This window comes from Phaseolus vulgaris, chromosome 11, assembly GCF_000499845.2.
Source record: "Phaseolus vulgaris cultivar G19833 chromosome 11, P. vulgaris v2.0, whole genome shotgun sequence".
Classification (NCBI taxonomy): domain Eukaryota; kingdom Viridiplantae; phylum Streptophyta; class Magnoliopsida; order Fabales; family Fabaceae; genus Phaseolus; species Phaseolus vulgaris.
The window spans coordinates 24993118-25015611 of NC_023749.2; the positions used below are offsets into that span (position 1 = coordinate 24993118).

Genomic DNA, 22494 nt, shown 5'->3' on the forward strand with positions numbered 1-22494 from the left:
TCTAAAATTATCATTTAGAGTAAATACTTAAAAGTGAATATGTTGAAGTTCATACAAAACATTTAACTAGTTTTAACATGAGAATTTACAGTACTTAAAAGAAATGATGCCCACTGCTATCGAACCTCTTGTAGCACTTCCAACTTCAATGGAGATGGATCATTGAATATCTACATAATCAAATATTGAAGATGAAATTAATATTTAACACATTTAACATATTTAACATATTTGAGTTAATTATATATTACCTCCTTCCACGAGTCCTTAATTTTAGCTGATATAATTTTATGCATATGTCTCATCAAATAATACCCGCACTCATAGTTTCCCGGTTGATATGAGCACTACAAGTTAAATACAAATAGAATAATATAATAATTTATACATTACAATTTCATACTAGTAAGATGAATGACTTACATTTGGTGCAATGTATTGTAGCTTCTTCTTAGCAATATGTGGAAGTCCTTGCAACCTTAAATGAGCTTCCATAGCTCTACCAATAGTTAGATACATTAAATTTTATATTATTTATAAAATCATATAACATAACAAAATAATTGAAAATTTACGCATCCAGTATATTTCTAATTGCCAAACTATTAATTTTCTTGTGCAATGAACACAAGAGAACAACAAGAGATTGTCGAGGAATAATTACTATCAATTGCCAATGGCCCCTACTAGATGAAATAATATTAGCAACAATTGAATTTTTGATAGATGTGCATTAATTTATAAATGTATACTTACTGATGCAAGTAAGGTGCTAAGTACACCTCTTTGTTCCCATTTTGAAATGTGTCTATGAAATACATCTGCACCTCACTAGCTTTATTCCCAACACTCTGAATGGCAACAAGGTCAAGGAACCCATATATGTTAACATTTTTTTTTCTCAATGCACAGATGATGTAAATACCTTGAACATTGAAAAAAAATATTGTTATAATAACATATTGAATATATTAAAACTTATTAAAAGTTATTATAGGAAGCTTACTTACATTAACCAAAGTTGTATTACTGATACGCATATCATATCAGTACCGGTGAGAATATCAAAAATATCCCTTTGGCACAAAAAAAAGGGATGTTTTTAGTCCTGCCTACAACTTCCAGTGGCATATCTAATTGTATAGGTTGCATCCTGATAGTCGCTGCCATTGCACCGAGTTGCTGAAAAGTACTTGGATGTTGTTGTGAATGATTCACAACTTCCTTTGCTTTTTTAGTATCATTCTATGCATATATAAAAAAATTAAGTAACACTAGTATATCAATTTAATTAATTATAATACCTACAAAAAGACATATGCCTAATTAAAACAAGTAAAGAAAATTACTCTCAACATAATTGGTTTTGCTAATCTAGCTGGCCAAAGAATGAAATTCCCAGGTGCTTCTCCGACCGTCTGAACCTCCTTAGTAGGCACGGGGATTCGAGCAACAGCATCCCGAACGTCTACAACAACCACTCTTATCATATCATCTGCAATTTTCTGGTGGTGGATAGTTGACCCTAATGTATACATTTTACCTAACACAAATAATGTAATTGAAAGAAATTAAATAATATAATTAGACTAAAACATATCAAACAATATCATTAAAGTAAAAATTACCTAAGGCCACCAAGTACTCGAGGGGATCATCAATATACAATTCGCAGTCTGCAAGGATAGTAGGACCAACCTCCTCTGATCCTTCAGGAGCATCACAACTCTCCTTTGTACTTATACGAATAGGGGAAGGCTCTGAAGGGGCAACAGAAGGTTTAACGGACATGGATGCTAACTCTTCTCGCATGTCTAATAACAACTCTTTCTTCAATTCAGAATATACCTCCTTTTTAATTTCCTTCCTAATATCTTCTTTGAGGGATTCCATCTCGGTCTCACTAAGATGTAATTTACTATAATACCGAGGTGGAGGACCAAAGAATTTTCGAATTCCCACCCCTCGTCCTGCAGCACGAACACGTCCAGGATGCTCTGGGCGACCAATGGCAACTGTCAATATGTCCTCACGCCCTTGTGGAATGAACAATCCCTGCGTGCTTTGCTCCACCAACTCATCCTACAACACAAATTTTTAAAACTTATTTTAAAATATGTGCAAATAAACATAAACATTCAAACATGACATACAATATAAGTTACTAACAATGCGCTTAGTTACGCTTTGAACTTCTTCAGATGTGTAATCCCCTGATGGTCTTTGGCGAGCTCTTTTCCATTTTTCATGTCGGGGAGGACGGGTTATAATGCTACAATTTGAGTCCTCAGTGGAGTGAGAGGAAGATATCTCTTTAATCATTTTTTGCTCTAATTTATCATAACCCCCACGAGACAGTCTGTGAGGGTGAACATTCTTTTTTTGAATCTCTTGTGCAACTTTCCTCTTAGCCTATTATATACATAAATTAAATTATTATAATGCATGATAATTAGACACTTAACCAACATATGATATTAATTTAACTGAAAGGTAGGGTCTAATCGCCTTTCTCGAAAAGTCTGCCATGTTTCCTCATCGAGGAATTGATTTTGCTCACATGGGTTTTTTTCACCCAATGCACCATAAATATAACGACTAGTAAGGTCACTCTTAAAACCCCTCCATCGTGCCCCAGCATATGAAATCCATTTTTTGCTCAATAAGTTATTGTTTGGGACGTCATATGTGATCTGTACAATAAATATAAATTATATATGTTAAATAGCAATTATGTATGCTTATAATGAAACAAATAAGTTAAGATTTCGTACAATGATACTCTGCCAAATTTGATTCTTCACCATCTTTGGAACATGCTCCCAATCATCAATAAGAATACTAACTTTGCTTCTACCAAGCAAGGCCACATAGCTGGTAAATTTTGTACTATGCTCTCCCAAAGCTTTACCCATCTGCATATCAAACTGGATTGGCAATCTCTGATTAGCATCGCGGCTGATAGTCAACTCTCTCAACCTAGTCCCACGCCTACCTTTTTTATGGGTAGATGATTGACTCTTGTCCCCATCTTGTGAAGGAGGGAAGATATCAGATGGATTAGACATATCTCTGTTCAAATTATTAGATTGTAAATTATTAGTAAAAAACTAAAGATATAGTTATTAAAAATATAAAGGATAAACATAAATAAATGTTTTACATTGTCAAATTGGAACATTCTCCCACAATCCTTCATGATGATCATCACGTGTGGCATGCACATCATCTACTTCATTATCGACATTCAAGGTTGGCATATTTGTGGAGAGAGATGGAGTCTCACTTATATCGAATGTTAAATTATCATTCTCATGAGTACCATGCATGATTCTTCCATGGAGAACCACTGACCACCGTTTGTTAGTGAGATCAGTAACATAAAACACTTGTTTTGCCTGAGATGCCATGATGAATGGCTCTTCAATATAACCTACCTTTTCCAGATCAACCAAGGTAAAACCTAGATCATCAGTCTTCACGCCACTATTACTGTCAACCCACTTACATTTAAAGACAGACACTCTAAAAATTGTGTAATCTATCATCCAGATGTCTTCAATTACACCAAAGTAGCACATTGATGCCATAACAGAATATTGATCTTTTGAACTAGAGAAATGCATTGATTCAGCCACCACCATTACTCCACTATTTTGCATGGTGCTTTTTTCATCTTCAAATTTTGTGTAAAATGAAATTGTTTATATCATAACCACTCCAACTTATGACTTCAAAGTTTGGCTCAGATGCTAGCCAATTTAATGTATCAGAAGTTGTATTATCATTTTGAACTTGTTGTTTAAACCACTTCAAGAAGCTTTTTTTGTGCTCATTAATCACCCACTTCTCAGGCATTCGTGGGTTATTTCTCTTCACAATATCTTTATGAGCATTTAAGTAGGGGATGACTTCTTTAGTGTTATTCAGTATATAAAAATGTGCTTGAAGAACTTCATCTCGTGTCAATGTTATAACTTTTGCACTTCGAGTACCCTTACCAACACCTATTCCATGGTAACGAGACTTAGGTACCCCTATAGCTTCAACTTCTGATAAGTATTCTGTATAAAACTCAATGGCTTCCTCTGCAATATATCTTTCAACAATTGATGCTTCAGGACGATATTGATTCTTTACATACCCTTTTAATATCTTCATGTATCGCTCCATGGGGTACATCCATCGTAAGAATACTGGACCACAAATTTTAATTTCTCTAACTAAATGAATAATCAAGTGAACCATAATATCAAAAAATGATGGAGGAAAGTACATCTCCAATTGGCACAATATGACTACAACATCATTTTGTAACTGATCCAACTTCTCAGGGTCCAAAACTTTACTACATATTGCATTAAAAAAGAAGCATAATCTAGTTAAGGCATATCTGACATTCTTAGGCAATATATTTCGAATAGCCACGGGTAATATTTGTTGCATCAAAACATGACAATCATGAGACTTTAAGCCAACTAATCTCAAATCTTTCATGGATACAAGTCTCTTGAAATTGGAAGAATAACCTAGTGGAACCTTCACGCCTTGTAAAAACTCACAAAAACTTTTTTTCTCTTGTTTAGACAACGTATGACATGCCGGAGGCAAGTATGTGCGCTTACCATGAGACTGTGGAGCTAATTGTTCTCTTATACCCATTTCAACCATGTCCAAACGAGCATTGACACCATCTTTTGTCTTCCCTTGAATATCGAGGAGTGTTCCGATAATACTGTCACACACATTTTTCTCTACATGCATGACATCTATACAATGTCTCACATCAAACACCCTCCAATATGGGAGATCAAAGAATATTGACCTTTTCTTCCATATGTTACTTCCTGTGGCTTTGTTTTGTGTCTTTCCAAACACAACTTGGATGTCCTTCACACGCTCATATACTTGCAATCCAGTTAAAGCTGTTGGAGCTAATTTGTTTTCTTGACACCCATTAAATGGTTTCTTTAATTTACGATACGGATGGTTTGATTTAAGAAATCTCCGATGTCCGAGGTACACTGTTTTCCTTCCATGTTGTAATTGATTATGACATGTGTTTTCTTCACATATAGGACATGCTTTGTGGCCTTTGGTGATGTATCCACTCAAATTACCATATGCTGGAAAGTCATTGATCGTACAAAATAACATGGCATGCAACTTAAAGGACTCACCTGTGTACCCATCAAACACATCAACACCTTCCTGCCATAACATCTTCAAATCTTCAACCAACGGGCTCAAATAAACATCAATGTCATTTCCCGGTTGTCTTGGACCAGAGATCATCAAAGATAACATCACATATTTGCGTTTCATGCACAACCATGGTGGTAAGTTATAAATCACTAACAACACAGGCCATGAACTATGTTTACTACTCAAGTTACCATATGGATTCATTCCATCTGTTGCAAGTCCAAGCCTAATGTTTCTTGGATCATTGGCAAAATTTGGGAACATGGAATCAATTTTCTTCCATTGCAAACCATCTGCCAGATGCCTTAAATTACCATCCTTTTTACGTTCATCTGCATGCCATCTAACAAGTTTTGCATCATTCGCATTACTGAATAATCTTTTCAACCTTGGAACTATAGGAAGATACCACAACACTTTTGCAGGAGGACCCTTCTTAACATCATGTTCAAAATCATCATATTTCTTCTTGTATCGTGATATCCCACAATGTGGACATTGATGTAACTTATCAAATTCCTTCCTGTACAACACACAATCATTGGGACATGCATGAATTTTTTCAAACTTCATACCCATTGGACACAATATCTTCTTCGCATCATAATTACGTGTTGGCAACGTATTATCTTCAGGAAGCATGTCACTTAACAACTCAAGCAATTCTGTGAAACTTTTATCTGTCCACCCATTTCTTGCCTTCACAGTAAATAATTTTAATACCGCCGACAATCGAGTGAACTTAGTGCATCTTGGATATAAAGGTTTTTCAGCATCAGTACACAAATTTTCATACACATGTGCATGTTGGAAGGCATCATATCCTACATCACGGATCATTTCCTCTAGTTGATCATCCATCTCTAAATCAACTTCTTGTGCTTCAACTTCAGACATATGAACACTTGGTATGCCTACTAATTCACCATGCCATATCCACTTTGTGTAACTTTTTAGGAAACCATCACAAAGAACATGCTCTCGAATAACTTCAGTCGGTAGTCTTCGCTCATTCAAACAATTCACACACGGGCAATAAAATCTTCCATTATTATCCGGAACATTCACCTTTGCAAATTCAAGAAATTGTTGTACTCCATTCTCATATTCATTTGTTGTGCGTTTGTAATTGATCCAACTTCGATCCATTGTTATGTTCTCTGACATAACACAACAAATAACTATATATTTTAACTTTATGGGTACTAGTGTATTTACGGATCAGGTTGGATTGTCTTTCGGAATATCATCATACAATGTTGCCAAATTTGAAATAGCATACAAATCATAAATACAATAAAATAAATATTAATAACAAATAAATATTTTACATACCTTAGACAATGTAGGTTAAAGAGTCAACGACAACTTGGGAAGAGACAAAACAAGAAAGCTGGTGCATTTGAAGAATGAAAGAAAAACATAGAAAAGTAAGAATGTATAAAAATATTTTGTTATAATCATAATAATTTACATCTTACAAACACTTTTATGTATCAATTTTCCTAACAACTTATAGTAAGGAAAGAGATCAAGACACACACAATTAAATAAAAAAAATATTCCAAATCATCATGTCACAAAATTATATATAAGGACCTATAAGTACTCTCCGGTACAACCTGGTGATGGTATTTATTTGGATTTTGTGATTATTGGTTTTGTTTTATGATACTACGAGCTCATGAATGACACGTGAAATCAACTTCAATCAGACATTACACTCAATGCAAACAAAACCAACTTTGCAGAAATCCATGTGTTCCTAATTTCTCCTAGTTTCTACGTTTTCAACGAAATTCCTCACTTTATCTTCAAATTGAATAATAATCACCAATACACTCACTTATTCATTTTAAGGTTTGGAGGTTTTGGGAATACCTTTTTGGATTATTAAATAAACTTAGTTTGGATAGGAACTTGGTCTTCACAGCACAAGATCAATGCATGGAGTCTGTATCAAATTTTCCCACTATATATTTTGGCTGACAAGAAAGGAAATTATGATACACATTATATATTTATGTATAATATAAATATTATACAAGACAAGACAAGCTAAGTTAATTGCACAAACCACTTTACAGGACAAATTCTAATTGCATTCTAATTGCCTTTAAATTTTGTTTGTTCAAAAATTTAAATCAATACAGAATATACCCAAATTAAATATAATATAATATTTAGATATTAGACTTTCAAGTTATTCATATATATATATATATATATTATAATATTTAAAGATTACATTATAATTGACTAAATAAAAGATAGTAATATTATTATTAAAAAAATTCTGTGTGGGTAATGAAAATAAAAAAGTGTAGAAAGTGTAAAAAGTAGAAAAAGTAAATCCGTACATCTCTGAAAAATTATGCGCACCATGCCTTGCACTTTCACGCTTCCCTATCTCATTTCTGGGCACTCATGCTACAGCACACTCCTCCCAGCACACTCCTCCCAGCATTGCTCCCATTCACTCTTTCTCCTAAATCTTCCATTCCATTCTCTTTTTCCCCAACTTCAAATTTATTACATACTAAAAAGTTCCTACTAGAATAATATTTTTCAACTAAAAATACTTGTTGAGCACAATGGAAGACACAAAAAGAAGAAATGGAACGAGATTTGCAGTGAAGAAATACCTGTTGAACGCAATGGAAGCACAAGCAGCAAAAAAATTTTGACGACGCAAACTTGCAAATTTCAGAGAGATGTGTAGACCTTCAATGTCTCTAACACTTTGGAAATCTATTTGAGACATCCACAAACAAAGCACACATGAGAAATTAGGGTGAAAATGAAATTAGGAAAAGAGAAGAACTGAACTTACGTAGAGAGGCAAAGAGAGTAGGAAGATGTGAGTAAAAAAGCATAAGCATGAACATTTGTTGAATACGGAGACAGTGTTAGTGGAAGAATGGAGAGATGAACTAGTAAAAAGGTAAAACTCTAAAAAAAATTTACTATGACAGGTGTCATAGTAAAAGATATAAAATATATTTATTATGATGGTTCTTTATTAAAAGATATAAAATATATTTATTATGATGCTTTTTTGATAAAAGATATAATAAGTTCTTTTATAATTACCATTGTGCCACCGCTTCACTTATTATGACAGGTAAAATATAACCGTCATAATAAGTCATCATTAAATGTATCTTTTGTATTAGTGTATAAAATATTATCTTTTTATACAGGGACTTTAAAATATATATATATATATATGATTCTTCGTATTTTTTATGTTACTACACCCCAGTTCTTTACTATTGATTGAGTTTCATCACCTATAGTCTTTTTGAAATTTTTTCAAAAAATTAAATTTAAATTTATGACTTATAGAAAAATAACAAGAGGTAACTGAATAAAAATAACTAGGGCTGAAAATTTGGTTTGGCTCGGGGTGAGTGCAAGATGTTGGTACTGAGTGTAGGGTGTTGGTGCTGAGTGGATTTGAGATAGAGAGCACTCCAAAAACTGCATCTCCATCTACTTGAGCGTATGGAGATGACGTTGAGTGAATTTGAGGTCAAGATAACCTCTAAAAATGAATCTCCATCTAATTAAGCACAAAGGAATGTCATTGAGCAGATTTAAGGCCAAGAGCAAGTATGTCTCATTTAAATCACAATTTAATAAGTAAATTCAAGATTTAAACTTCAAAATACACTTCATGATCAATTTAAATATTCAACCACCTATCAAATTGTTTAACTTCAAAACCATTTTCATCAAAGGACATCTATTTCACTTAACAAAACAAACCTTACAAGAGAATTTTGGAACTTGTGGCAGTGTCACATTCACATCCAAATCCTTTAACCCAGAGTTTTGTTTTTAAAAATAAAACTAGAAGGAGAAGCACTCACAAAGAGTGTTAACTCCTAAAGAAAATAGAGATAGCCTAACCTACATTACAAAATCCTTATCAATGATCTGGACACACTATGATCTTGAATTAACATGGACGAATCTTGAAGGCATAGACACTATATACAAATACATGTATACTCAAAACTGACTCAAAGAAAAAGAAACAAAAAAGAATTTACTCTTAATAAAAATATGATTGGATAACTTTGCTCTATTCACTATCAGAAGATCAAAGGTAACCTTCGATAAGGATGTGGTTAGAATTCTAGAAAAAAAAAAAATTTTCTAGAAAAATAATGATTAATTTAAAATGAAACCGAATAATTGATTTCTCCATCTATATGAATTTTTCACTTTTCAATTTAATAATAAAATATTTTTATGTCATTTTAATTATACCACTTCTATTTGCAACTATTTTTTTTAAGTCTTTACCATGAATGCATGTCTTTTCAGTGTAAAAATCATAAAAAAATAATTGTAATTATAATAATACTAATAATCTTAATATAATAACTGTATCATATGATTCTTGGATAAATAATTATTAATATAAATTTTCTTGGCGGGAGCACAACCTATATTATCTTCTTTTCTTCAATTTTTTTTCTATTTTTACCACAAAGTCAACCTGGTATCTCAAGATGAATAAAATATGTATCATGAATTAATTACTCATTTGTAATGTCATTTCATGTACATCTCAGGCATTTTGTAAAATATTTTAATAATTGATTATGAATACATTTGAACAAATATTTTCAATAAAGAGATAAAAAGAAAAAAAAACTTTTTTCATATGTTAAAATATGTACAATAGTAACTAATTTTAATTTACGTATGAACATATTTGATGTTTTCTTCTTATTTTAACTTGTGGACAACCTAATTTATATTCAGTTTTATATTATCTATTATCAAACATTAATAAAAAAAAATTAAAAATATTTTTGTTTTAATTTTCTTGAATTTTCTTGTTTGGATCTTGCATATTTTTTTATTACTAAGTGATGAATTGGTTAATTGAGAGAAAGAAGAAATATTATGTTCCTGAAATGCCAGTAAAATAAAATTTTAAATACAAGAGAGACTGATACCAAAAGGAATTTTATTAATTTATTATCATAAGAGATTAAAATGAAAAAAGGAAGCAATAAGTATTGAGAATTGAGTGGAAGAGATAACTTCCCCCTTCAACGCCATCAGGTCACATTACCCACCTGTAGCAAACAAATTCATCATGTATGAATCTCTATATTTATGAATATTTGTTAAATATTTTTTACAAGTGTTTGTAACGTGTATGAATAAAAAACATAATGATAAAATAAATAAAAAATACACCATCTTAAAATAAACTAAAAGAAATTGCTTACCAAAGAAATATTATGGTATTAAAGCTCAAGATTGTGGGAAGTGTCATATAAAAAAGTGAACCATTTTTTTCATGTCGGTTGACTTCGATTGCCTCGTGCATCTACGTCGATCACACGTCCAATTATCTCAGTCTTCGTTCATGTCTTTCTCTAATCAAACACCTGAAAATGTAAAGGCAAAGAGCATCCTAAAGGCCGTTCACACTCTGACGCTCAAGTCAGTATCGGGCTAGGAAACACCAAGACTTAGTTGTAAAAAGTTCTTTGTGTAATCAGTGTAACGGCTACGTAAAAACTTGCGTACCTTATTAGGTTTAATTCTACCCTTTGTATACTCTAGGGTTTCCGTTGTTTCCGCTAACTGCAATTAGGGTTACTGAGGGTGTGCCTTGGCGCCGCTACCACCCACTCTTAGGGCAATCTAGTGCATAAGGCTCCCTTACTGGAGTGCGACCTCAGACAGGATGACCACTTGGGTACCAACTTGTGCACCTAATCTCTGGGGCCATCCGTCCTGGGAGTGTCCTAGCTGTTCACTTGTCATGCATGCAGCTCACCCCTGGAACGTGACCCTCACGGGTCGTATCTCTTCCAGTGACTCTTTACTTGTGTTACGCCTGAACGCGTCATCCACACCACACGCACGAACCTCTCGTGATCTAGGCTTCTCCCTAACTGATAACTGGTGTGTGGTCTGGGACCCACCTCTCGTGGCCCAACTCTGTTGTTTGAGTCACTATGTCCGATGTCTCATCGCCCTCACCATGCTGCTGAGGACACATCAGCACATCCTGGTGATTGATCTCTGACCACTCTTCGCCACCTTGGCTCACATGTTTTTCGAGACATTGGCCCACGCCGCTCGTGGGACCAACTTATGAGGCCCCATCATTACTAGCGGTCAACGCCCGAGGACTGGTCGGTTCCATTTTAGTTAAAGAAGTGTAGTTCCATTGATTAAGTAGGATTTTTGAGATACAATATACTCACGGTAATATATAATCATTAGATTTTATAATTTAAATGATCTTATTTTAATAGTATGATAAATGATATTATAGTCTTCATTTATCAAAATAATTACAAATTTACAATTTTGATATAAACAAATAATTTCAAATTTTAATAAACTAATATTTTTGTTCTAAGTATGTTCAAGATGGAAAATTACAAGATTATAGAAAACAAACTCAATTTTTGTTAGATCATCAAAATATCCATTTAATATTAGATTCGTAGTTCATTAGAAACTTAAAAAGAATCAAAGTTTAATATAAAGTTATTACAAGACATATAAATTCATTTTGAATTTTTCAAATCATTTGAACAAACTACCAAAACATTGAATTATATATCTCAATAAAGTAATTGACACAGTATACCAACTTCCCTATATGCTAGATTAACCTTGTGAGTACAAGAAATGTATGTTAAGTATATATGAAATGTACTTTGAAGTATTACAAGTTGAGTGCAACAAAAAATTATGTTAACTAAAAAACTACAAACTTTTGCTAAATCTAAAATAAAAGAATACAAGATTTACGCGCAAGTCTCACCAGTATTACACCTATTAGCATACCCTGCATACATTATCTGCTTCAAATGATTAAGTTTGATTTATTGTCATAAACAATATAGAAAGTGCATCAGATTTATAAAACATTTATAAAAAATTTACTTTGTAAAGATATCTATCAAAAGAACATTTATAAATAAATGCTCTTATTCTAGATGTATGTATTTCAAACAATTTTATTTGTTATAGATAAAAAGTGACAATTATAGAATCCTAAAAAAAGTCATGAGTGACTTAATGAAAAAAAAAAAAAACTTGTCTTTTTACCGTGATAATATTACATGACATAAAGAGTATTTGTAGGGATGTCAATGCGGTTTGACCTCCATTGAGTAAAATATGCATGTTGATTATTGGTCTATCCCGCATAAGAACTGACATGTGGACGTGAATATGCACATGACATAGAGAGTATTTGTAGAAATGTTCCCGTCCCGCATAAGATATGTAGGTTTATTATTGGCCCATCCCGCGTAAAAACTAGCATGTATGTGGGCATGTGGATCAACCTACATATTTTTTTTTAAATTAATGAAAAAATAAATATTCAAAAAATTAATTTTTTGTTTATTAAATGAATTATTTTTCTTATTTAGATGAATTAGATAAATGATCTCATATTATTATTCTCATGACACATGTGTAATAAGATAAGGGTAAATTGTTTTTATTATAATATTATGATTTTCAATGAAATTTAAATTTTAATCGTATTAAATAAATTGACTAATAAAATATTTCATTAAATTATATATTTTTAAAGGCAATAGATGTAGACACATGCTTACTATTTTAATTTGAAAAGTAGCATAAAATACTATATTATAAAAAAGACTAAAATCTCACTATTGCATTGAATAAGTATTTAAATTTAAACAATCTATGCATTTTAGAAAGACAAAAAAAACTCCTAAATATTAAAAAATCATTATTGAATTTCGTGAAGATGTTATGAAATAGGAATTGAAGGAAGTTTCTTCCTACACCTCCATATCTTATTGCATCTTATACTTCAAAAAATACTCAAATTACTCTTTGACATTTTTTTATTGAATTCTTTTCTTTAATTTCACAATGTGGAATTTAGAGACTTCCTGGATTATGGAATTGGGAAATTAAAATTTGTGTTTTGGATTGTACAATCCATAATACAAATTTATATTCTGGATTATATAATTTGAAATGAATAATTTTAGAATATTTGAAAATATGAGATTGTAGGAAGAACTTATGGGGGTGCAAAAAGAAATTTTCAAATTTTAAGATATGCAGGACAACCCGTTTCCACCCCACACTTGGACTGCATGGGCTACGGGTTAGGCGGGTTTTGCCAATGGGTTAAAATAGATAGTCTGCCCTATGTAGCTATCCCTAAGTATTTGTAATTAGTAGGGATCACAAATAGATGGATCATGTGCAAGTTTGACTATCTCATCCTCATCCTCATCCCCCTATCAAACATGCATGATTTTTTTGTCTAATTCCCTTCTCTATCGAGAAATGGATACCCATACCCATCTCTTTAGAGTTCCAATAAAAAGCGAAAATAAGTATTGAGATGGAAAAAAAAATAGAAGTGGATGTCTCCACCTTTCTACCTAATTTAAAAATTCAAATATTACTCATACATTTGAATCTAATCCAGACATTCTCATCAAAATCCAGATGAATTTAAATAATAACTATAAGGTCGTTATGATTTGATTAAAAATTCGTAAAAGAAGAATCGAATATAAATTAGTATGACATCAAATATCTCATTGTGTAATATAGACTTTAACTTGACTACTTACTTCTTGAAGATAACTATACTTCTTGAAGATAACTAGTGAAGTGTGAACTAATATAAACCATTAAAATAATAAATATCTGCTTTATTAATTTACACATATATAATAAACTTTGACTATTTCTCATAAATAATTTATAATTATTTCCATAAAATATTTCTACTACAAGTTATAGAAATATTTAATATCGTTTTTTAATCTATTCAACACTCACTGAGTTAAGGTTTTTTGTTTTAATTTTTTTAATATTTTCTATAGAAACAAATTTAAATATGTGAAAATAATAAGAGAACTAAAATTAAATTGAATTCCTATATTTATATTAAAATAAATTAATGTGTTACACTTTATAATTAATATTAAAAATGATAATTAATAAATTTTAAAATAAGTATTTTGCCACCCCATAGAAAAACCTATTTATTTTCCTTATAGAGACACTGGTTAACAATTCATTTTCTATTTGTAATTAGGTTAAACGTAAAACAACATAATTTATAAAGTTGAGTTTAAAAACATATTTTATTAATTTTGTGTGACATTAGAGAATGCTTAAATAACTTCTAATTTCTCACCTTTAAAGTTTTTGTTAAATTGTTATTTTGGAATCTCCATAATTAATCTAAGATTTTTTTAGCCATTATTTTGTTTTTTTTATGATTTTAGACTAGTTCTCAATTTTACATTTTAAGTAAATAAATTATTTTTTTATGGTACTTTAAATAAAAAGAAATTTATGTATATTTTATTTTTTTTTATAAAAAATTAAATTATCTTATCCTAAAAATTAAAATATTTGGGAACCAAAAATAAATATGTATCAAATTTCAGATATTAATACATATTTAAGTCAATTTTATTTATGATAAAAACAGAGGTACACCTACATTAATGAAATAATGATAGAAAAGACACATGACAGAGAATGATAAAATGTGAATAAAAAATATAAAACAAAGAGGAAACATTTAATTTTTTTTTATAAAAAATTAAATTATCTTATCCTAAAAATTAAAATATTTGGGAACCAAAAATAAATATGTATCAAATTTCAGATATTAATACATATTTAAGTCAATTTTATTTATGATAAAAACAGAGGTACACCTACATTAATGAAATAATGATAGAAAAGACACACATGACAGAGAATGATAAAATGTGAATAAAAAATATAAAACAAAGAGGAAACATTGTGCAGAGATGTAAAAATTATGATAAAGTAAAAGCACATGAACATCAATTTAATTAGCATTATTAATCTACCAAGAAAAACCTCACTGTTAATGATGACATCACCTCTGCGGCTTAAACTATTACATATTTAACTTGTTTTAGAAAAATATACATCAAAGAATTGACATTTGAGAAGGAGCTATGAGAAATAGTATTACAGACACATCACCCACTTGGAGAGGATTCAAGAGTTCTTCTTGAACACACAACACAGCTTAGAGAGAGAGGATTCAAGAGTTCTTGAACACTTATAAGACAAGTTTCAACTGAAAAAACTTGATTCATCATCTCATGTTTGAGGCAGGAACATTGAATACCTTTCGGCTTTCCTTTCTGTGGAGTACACGCAAATTTGGTGGCTTGGGTTTTGTTATGTCCTTGGAAGACCTAAAAGCAACATGGTGAGAATATAGTAAGCAATTAGAAATGTACAGTTTAAAAGTGAAAAAAAAGTGTAGTTCGGTTTTAAACGCATACTTTTGGGGACAAAACGGATTATCAAAATTTGGAACTGGTCTAGCATGAGGAACCATGGTCCTTCGCAATTGTTTCAACGCTTTCTCTTCCTCTATCTGCGCACACGTTCATGAACATATACTCATCATTGTTCACAATATTATCAGTGTCAACCAATCAACTATGCAACTAAACAGAGTGAAGTTAACATACCATTCTTGCTGCTTCACTCTCCTCTCTGTATCGTTTGTACACCATTTCTTTTTCTTTAATCTGTAAAAACAAGCTATTTGAGTACTTTTACTGTAAAACCACAAGAAAAAGCTATACGGAATATTTGGTTACCCTTTCATCAAATTGTGCTCTATCAACAGCCCGATGATTCACTTGTAAACTAAATTCCTGAACTTGTGTGAGAGGTTTGCGGACCTTCTCTGGAAGAGGGATTGGGTCCCTGCATTTAATAATATCCACGGGAAAAAATATTAGTTATTTGTAGTTTTCCCATCTGAACATTAAAATAAAAAAGTCTTGATTTTTTACTCTTTTAAGATTGGTTGTGCCTTGAATTCTCTCATCTCGGCCTCTTCTTTTTCCATTCTCTGTTTTTCTTCCTGCTCCCTTTGCATTTCTTCTTCATGTCTCACCAAGCTCTCCAATTGGAATGGCTCTGGTCTTGTGCATTGCTTTGGTTCTGGTTTTGGTGGGATCTGCATATTGATAATCACATTAAATATCAGCAAATTATTTTTTCAATTAGCAAACAGAGAAAAAAAAAGCACTGATTGACAAAATTCTGTACCACAGGGTAATCGGTGGTGTAAGGGTATGGATTAGCCTTTGGGATCCTTGCGATTTCCTCTTCCAACTGTCTGTGCAGAAGTTCCACGATCAGTTTCTTCTCTTTCTCGGCACCTCTTTCCTGTCATGGTTAAGAATGTTGGTATAAGAAGAACTCTAGCAAAACACTGCAGTTTCAAACTAAGGGGAAGTAATGAACCTCTGTGTGGAGATGAAAAGGATTTGGAATTGTGTTTCTTTTAATTGGGTTATGGTTACATTCAGGTTCAGACATCAAAGAAAGCTGCAACCAGAGAAATAAATGATTACTCTCACCAGATAAAAAAGATTGCAGAATTTTAAAAAAATATTCTTTTAACATTTTAGATTACTGAACATCTTTCTGAGCAGACATCATTACCTTCCCAAATAAATCAGCCATGGAAGAAGCAGGTGGTGGAATCCTTTTATCTGTGGCAAAATGAAATTCTTGAGGTTCAGTAACATGTTTCTTGGTATTGCAGAATATTCCAATATCCCCTTTACTTTCAAAGATCTGAAAGAAAAAATTCGGTTAATTAATTTATAAAATAAAATTCTTAGAAATGGGTAAAACATCTCAGTTGGCACTATTACCTTCTTATTTATAGGTCTTGCCTTGAATTTAGGGATATTTTGAAGCTCCTCTTGCTCTAATTCTAATGAGCTTTTCACCTTGGGTTGGCGGGCTCTTAGTGAAGTTTGGAGTAATGGAGTTTTTGGTTCTGTAAGGTGAGGCTTCCATGAATTCCCCTGCTGTTTAACAAAAAGGAGTGACTAATGGATCGAAGTGAAAACCAAAAGTTGATTCAGTTGTTTCCAAAAGATACCTTATGAGACACCTCTGTTGAAGATATTGAAGCTGTATCTGCATTCTGATGGGCCCTAGCCCAAGTTTCCAGTCGAAATTCCTGAAGAGAATGAAGAAGTTTCAAAATATAACCATTTGGCACTTGTAATGTGCGTGAGTACGTGTGTATATTTTAATTTGCAATTCAATCTTCTATTCTTTGGAGATTGTTTACCTTAAATTCTGGTGGCTGAGGTGTACTTCTTGGAATTGGAGGCAAAGTTGCCGTTTGCAAAATCTAGAATAGAAAAAAAAGAGAAAACACATAAATAAACGTGCAATAGAAAAATAACAGAAAAGAAAAATGAAAATAGTACCTTCTTATTCAATGGTCGAGCCTTGAATTTTGGAATTTTAGCCATCATTTCATCCTCAAGCTCTTGACTACTCTTCACCCTAGTTGGGCGTATCCGCTGAGATGTCTCAAAATCAGGCTCCTTAGGTCTAGTCAATGTAAGTTTTGGTTTTGTCTGAATGAAAGAAGCACCATTATAAATATTTAGTAGAAAAAATTATTCAAATGGAGAGTACTAAGAAATGAAGTGGAAATAGAAAGTTGGATCCATACATGAGATACAATGCTAGGCAGGGCTAGATCTCTTGTACTAGACTGAAATCTCTTCATCATTTCTGCCATTGATACAAATGGTACAGAGGCTGGTGTTGTTGGTGTCTCACGAACATAAACCTTCAAATACATGAATTCAAGTAAACAAAAGAGCTAAAGATTTGAAGCATAAATAATTTGATTTAATGGGACTAAACAAACCTTTCTGTCCCCTTTGTTAGTTTTACTAGTGCTAGAAGACAATGTAAAACCCAATTTTGATTTGTCATGAGGCAAAGTTTGATGCTTGACATTCAGAATCTGTAAAGTTAAAAAATATAAATTAGAATACATTTCATGTAAGACCATAAAAACAACAAAGAAGATCAAAATTACCTGTCTAGATTTTCCTGCATCCAACTTTTGCCTCTTAATAGCTTGATTTTCTTGGGACAAGTGAAGAGTCCCGGCAATGCTCTTCCCAGTTGCTGACTTTAGCTGAGGTTTTGTATTGGTGAGAATCTTCTTATTCTGTGTCTTCTTGGAATTCGTGGAAGTGGTGACCTTTTTCAGCAAAGTTGGTTTTGGAGTGCAAGCATCTTTTGCTACTTCAGCAGATGCTCCTCCAGATGATGAAACAAAGCATCCACTCTTTCCTTTACAATCAGTCTCACTTCTTTCCTTATCAGTGCAAGGTGCATCATCTTCCTTTAGAGTAGTGACACACTGAGGTTTAATAATAGTTTCCAGAACTTCCCCAACAACATTTGCTGATGCCTAGTAAAATAAAATATAATCAGTCAAACTAACCAAATCTAAACTGCACATCTATCATGAAAACTAATGCAACAGTACCTTCTGTATTTTGTGAACTTCATCTTCCTCTGTTTTGGCAGTAATCTGTGGGTATATATTCGTCTCCAGAATATTATCATCAACACTAGCTAACATCTATCAAAACAATAGATAGTGTGTTAAAGGAGTCAAAATTCAAGTATCATAAGACCAAAATTGAAATAAATAATAGTTACCTTCTGCATTTTGTCTGCTTCACTAAAATCACACAAGCTATCTACGGTAATAGATCTAGCAGTCTTGATTTTAGGCATGCATGCTGCAACAAAATTTGAAAACCAAGAAAAGCTCAGCCAAGTAATTAACACAAAAGACTTTGATCACTTTCTAAAGTAACAAATGGTAGAGAAATCACTAAGTTTCGGCTGAGATCCATTTCACCATTCACAACAGAACATATATAAACCCGGGATACTTTAACTGAACAGTGTTAAGGCTGAGAGCCATTCACTAATAACAATATATATGTGTGTGTGTTTGTGTGTGTATGTATGTATGTATAGCACCAACTAGACACATTGAATTTTGTTGGAGTGAGTGAAAGAGTTGAATATCAATTTCCTACAAGACAAAATTACAGATTTCGAAACAAAGCTAAGATCAAACAACTTCAGCTTAAGCGAAACGCAAGATTGGAGAAACTGAAACGTAAACTGAAGAAAAATTCGCATTCACACCATAGTGTGTCATTTTAACATATCACAGAATTTGTTTCTCTACTTCGATAGTAGAAAGGCGATTCCACAATGATCCAAACCAATAGGAAAAAACTAATTTTCCCACTTCATTTCCCCCAAGTTTTCCCATCATTAAACTCATCGTCGAATCAAAACCTCCAGACAATGACGAGAACCCTAACTTATCTCAATTCTAATTCCTAAAATCCTAGAAACCAATCAATATTATTATCACCATTATCGAATGAAGGCGATTGATCAAGGTAGTGTAAGAACAGAGAAATAAAAGAGAGAACAGAAACGTACGCGAAGGAGCGTAAGAGAGAGCGGTGTCGAACCAGAGCTCAACCCTTTGCGATTCCTCCACCGTCTCTCCTTTAATGAAGTCAAAGAATCGCGGTGCCGAGAACTCATAGGTCTCGTCCATCACGGTGGCACCACCGGTTTCCTCCGTCACCGCCATTTTGCGTTCCGATTAGGGTTTACGTCGAGGATTCGGGCAATGATTAATAAGAGAGAGGGAGAGGAAGAGAGCGTGTTTATTTGGTGCTTCTGTGGAAGGAAAGAAACGAGGTAGAGGGAATGTGTGTAATGTTGAGCGGAAAGTGTAACGGTTACTTCTCTAACGGTCCAATTTTTTTTTTTTTGAACTTTATTATGAACCCATATATAGCGAACCGATTGCTTTATATGCTTCGCATGTGTCATAACGGCTATTTCTCATCAACACCGCGCCTCAAACGACACCGTTTTGAGGAACATGCAGTGAGTGTGGTGAATCGCAAACGTTGCAAGAGAACACGCTGTAAAGTTAATCATTCAAGTAGTATAACTAAATTTAATTAAAACGAGATTAATTACAAATTATAGATTAACATGTATAATAAAATTGTTAACTTTTATAATAACTATTTTAAAACCATACTTACAATTACTTATGATTAATCAATAGTATTATAACAAGAAATAAATTGGTAATTTGATTTTTAAATACAACTTCTTTGCTTGAATGGAAATTAGAAATTTGGTTGGGCTCATCAAATGTGAGCGTGACAGATAAGTTTGAGTGATGAGAAAATGGAATTACTCTCATTTATCATACTTAGTATAGTTTTGATTTTAAGAGATAGCATTGATAAAATCATACTCTTAGTTGAGGTATTATCTATTTTGCAGTTTAAAGTTCTCTTACAATTTTATAGTATTTAAAAAAATTAAAAAATATATGTATAAGTTCTTATTGATATTGTTGACTCCTAAAAAATGTAAATCTATATTTCTTATTGATCATTAGAAAAGTCACTATCACTTTATTTTAATATTAGAAATGAAGAAATTCTTCTTCTTTTTTACTTTGTTTCTATTTTTCTTTTCTTTCATTATTATTGTTTCGACAATTTTTTTTTTCTATTTTTAGGTAAAAATTATTGTAATTGATTTGTAGGTGTACTGGACAAGAGTGCTCGTGTGCTCGGGACCTCGGTCAAAGCATTTGGGTATGATCAGCTTAGTTTTTGGACCAAAGGGTAGGTCATGGACTCGACACAGTTTCGTTGGTAAGCTTGGTGGAGAATAACTAAAATAGAGAAAATAATAAGTTTGGTCATATGTTAATACAAAGCTGTTAGTTAAATATATATGTTGATATATATTAAGTTGTTAGAATAGGATATATGTAAATATACATATGTATAAAGATGTTAGTTGAATATACAAAGTTGTTAAATAAGTGGAGAGCACCTGAGAATAAAGGTGCACGAGATTCTCTTCTATTGTTAGCACCGTGAGTAAAGGTGCCCGTTGAGAGGATATTGTTTATGTTATGCTTTCAGTTGAGATTATATTCTCGTGAGGGAAAGCTGTTAAAGGGGTAACTATAAAAGGGGCTTGAGATCCCCCAAAAAAGATATGTTGTTTCTGAGTACTAGAGACTGAAACTGATTATTATTTTGTATGCTCTTACTGACTTGATCGTCAGAGTGTGATCAACAGGTAGAACCCCTTCTATCTCAACAGAGTGTTGTTCCAGTGCACCAGAAGGAGACAGACTAGAAGTAGAGCTTGCCCATCCAGTCAACCCGAGGTCAACCGACGAGAACATTTGACGCCCACCGTGGGACACGATAAAACATGATCCCATTTGCATTCGTAATTGAGCTTTCTGACGTGATGAGAAACACAAGGCAAAGACTGTAGAGATCTGAAGGAAGTGATGCTCCCATTTTACAACAACTCATGGATGCCATGAGGGCCATCCAGGAGGCCAACGAGGGTCATAAACGAGAGCAAGAACGGATCAAAGAGGAAGCCAGGGCTGAGCAGGAGAGGCTACAGGCGGAAGTTAGGGCTGAGCAGGATAGGCTACAAGCAGAAGCCCGAGCTGAGCAAGAGCTTCTGTAGAATCGCCTGATGGTAGAAATTGAAGCATCTCGAGTAGGAATGGAGGGACAGACGCAAGCCAATGAGGAGTTGTGCAAAACCAATGAGGAATTACGCAAGAGCCTGGACCAACGTGCCCAACATTCCACTAGGGAGCGATCTCTAAGCTTTCCAACAAGGAGTAGTCCCAAACCATTCTCGAAGGAGATCATGGATGAGCCTGTGCCAACTCATTACATCACACCGAAAATCGCCCTTTTTAGAGGGGTAGAGGATCCTGAAAATCACCTTACGACATTCAACACTTAAATGATTATCTTTGGAGGAACGGATGCCATCCAATGTAAAATGTTCATGGGCACTTTTACAGGTACAACCCTACAATGGTTCAGTGGGATACCTGATGGTCATATCACCTCTTTCTCTTAGTTTTCATCGATGTTTAGAGAGCAGTTCTTCACCAACAATCAAACCCGAGGATATATGACTTCTTCGGCGTGAGGCAAAGGGAGGGAGAGCTGTTGAAGGATTACCTAATTAGGTTCAGTGGACTTACGGTAAGACTTCAAACGCATGATGAAGATATGATGATCGCCGCTTTCGAGCAAGGGATCGCGATGAGACCATTCAACGATTCGTTAATTAGAAATCTAACAGAGACATTTTTTGAGGTACGAGAACGAGTTGTTGCTCACATCGGAGCAAATGAGGCCGTAGTCAGAAAGAACGAAAACTTGCATTTAAGAAAACCTAGAACTAAGGAAAGCGCTCGAGCTCGGCCCTTGCGAGTCAACGAAACCTCGGTCGAGAAGAGAATGGTTTCGAGGTATGTGTCATACGTAGCCA

The 22494-nt window shown here is 33.1% G+C and overlaps 3 protein-coding genes across 4 annotated transcripts; all 3 read right to left on the minus strand.

Annotated features, from left to right (window-relative positions):
* Positions 1-258: 258 nt before the first annotated feature.
* LOC137837876 (uncharacterized) lies at positions 259-2322 on the minus strand. Its single transcript, XM_068647039.1, has 8 exons — positions 2170-2322; positions 1629-2082; positions 1350-1543; positions 1011-1245; positions 757-925; positions 576-683; positions 424-499; positions 259-347 (listed from the first exon to the last, which is right to left on the minus strand). Exons 1-4 carry the CDS (start codon positions 2320-2322, stop codon positions 1042-1044), a joined length of 1005 nt encoding a protein of 334 aa, XP_068503140.1. The 3' UTR covers positions 259-347; positions 424-499; positions 576-683; positions 757-925; positions 1011-1041.
* Positions 2323-3678: 1356 nt separating this feature from the next.
* Positions 3679-6102, minus strand: LOC137837883 (uncharacterized). The gene has a single exon (XM_068647051.1). The coding sequence runs from the start codon at positions 6100-6102 to the stop codon at positions 3679-3681; it is 2424 nt and encodes an 807-aa protein (XP_068503152.1).
* Positions 6103-15047: 8945 nt separating this feature from the next.
* On the minus strand, positions 15048-19935 carry LOC137826948 (protein TPX2). 2 transcript variants are annotated; one of them, XM_068633114.1, is made up of 18 exons: positions 19576-19935; positions 18769-18851; positions 18593-18688; positions 18134-18514; positions 17960-18058; positions 17759-17878; positions 17508-17660; positions 17366-17428; positions 17171-17251; positions 16938-17096; positions 16723-16857; positions 16522-16605; positions 16324-16443; positions 16065-16231; positions 15867-15975; positions 15735-15794; positions 15543-15637; positions 15048-15452 (listed from the first exon to the last, which is right to left on the minus strand). In XM_068633114.1, exons 1-18 carry the CDS (start codon positions 19730-19732, stop codon positions 15350-15352), a joined length of 2265 nt encoding a protein of 754 aa, XP_068489215.1. In that variant the 5' UTR covers positions 19733-19935; the 3' UTR covers positions 15048-15349. The 2 variants fall into 2 exon arrangements, with proteins under 2 accessions (XP_068489215.1, XP_068489222.1); XM_068633121.1 differs by having other exon boundaries at positions 16938-17093; positions 19576-19928.
* Between the last annotated feature and the right edge of the window lie 2559 nt (positions 19936-22494).

What these genes read in the sequence shown, in the direction of transcription:
- LOC137837883 (XM_068647051.1), bottom strand. Translation starts at nt 6,102, where the DNA reads ATGTCTGAAGTTGAAGCACAAGAAGTTGATTTAGAGATGGATGATCAA.
- LOC137826948 (XM_068633114.1), bottom strand. Translation starts at nt 19,732, where the DNA reads ATGGCGGTGACGGAGGAAACCGGTGGTGCCACCGTGATGGACGAGACC. An exon ending in TGCCTAGCATTGTATCTCAT is followed by an intron (nt 17,661 to 17,758) that starts GTATGGATCCAA and finishes TCTTTCATTCAG; the next exon opens with ACAAAACCAAAACTTACATT. An exon ending in CTCGACCATTGAATAAGAAG is followed by an intron (nt 17,429 to 17,507) that starts GTACTATTTTCA and finishes TTTCTATTCTAG; the next exon opens with ATTTTGCAAACGGCAACTTT.
- LOC137837876 (XM_068647039.1), bottom strand. Translation starts at nt 2,322, where the DNA reads ATGATTAAAGAGATATCTTCCTCTCACTCCACTGAGGACTCAAATTGT. An exon ending in CGAGTACTTGGTGGCCTTAG is followed by an intron (nt 1,544 to 1,628) that starts GTAATTTTTACT and finishes TATTTGTGTTAG; the next exon opens with GTAAAATGTATACATTAGGG. An exon ending in CAAAACCAATTATGTTGAGA is followed by an intron (nt 1,246 to 1,349) that starts GTAATTTTCTTT and finishes ATATATGCATAG; the next exon opens with AATGATACTAAAAAAGCAAA.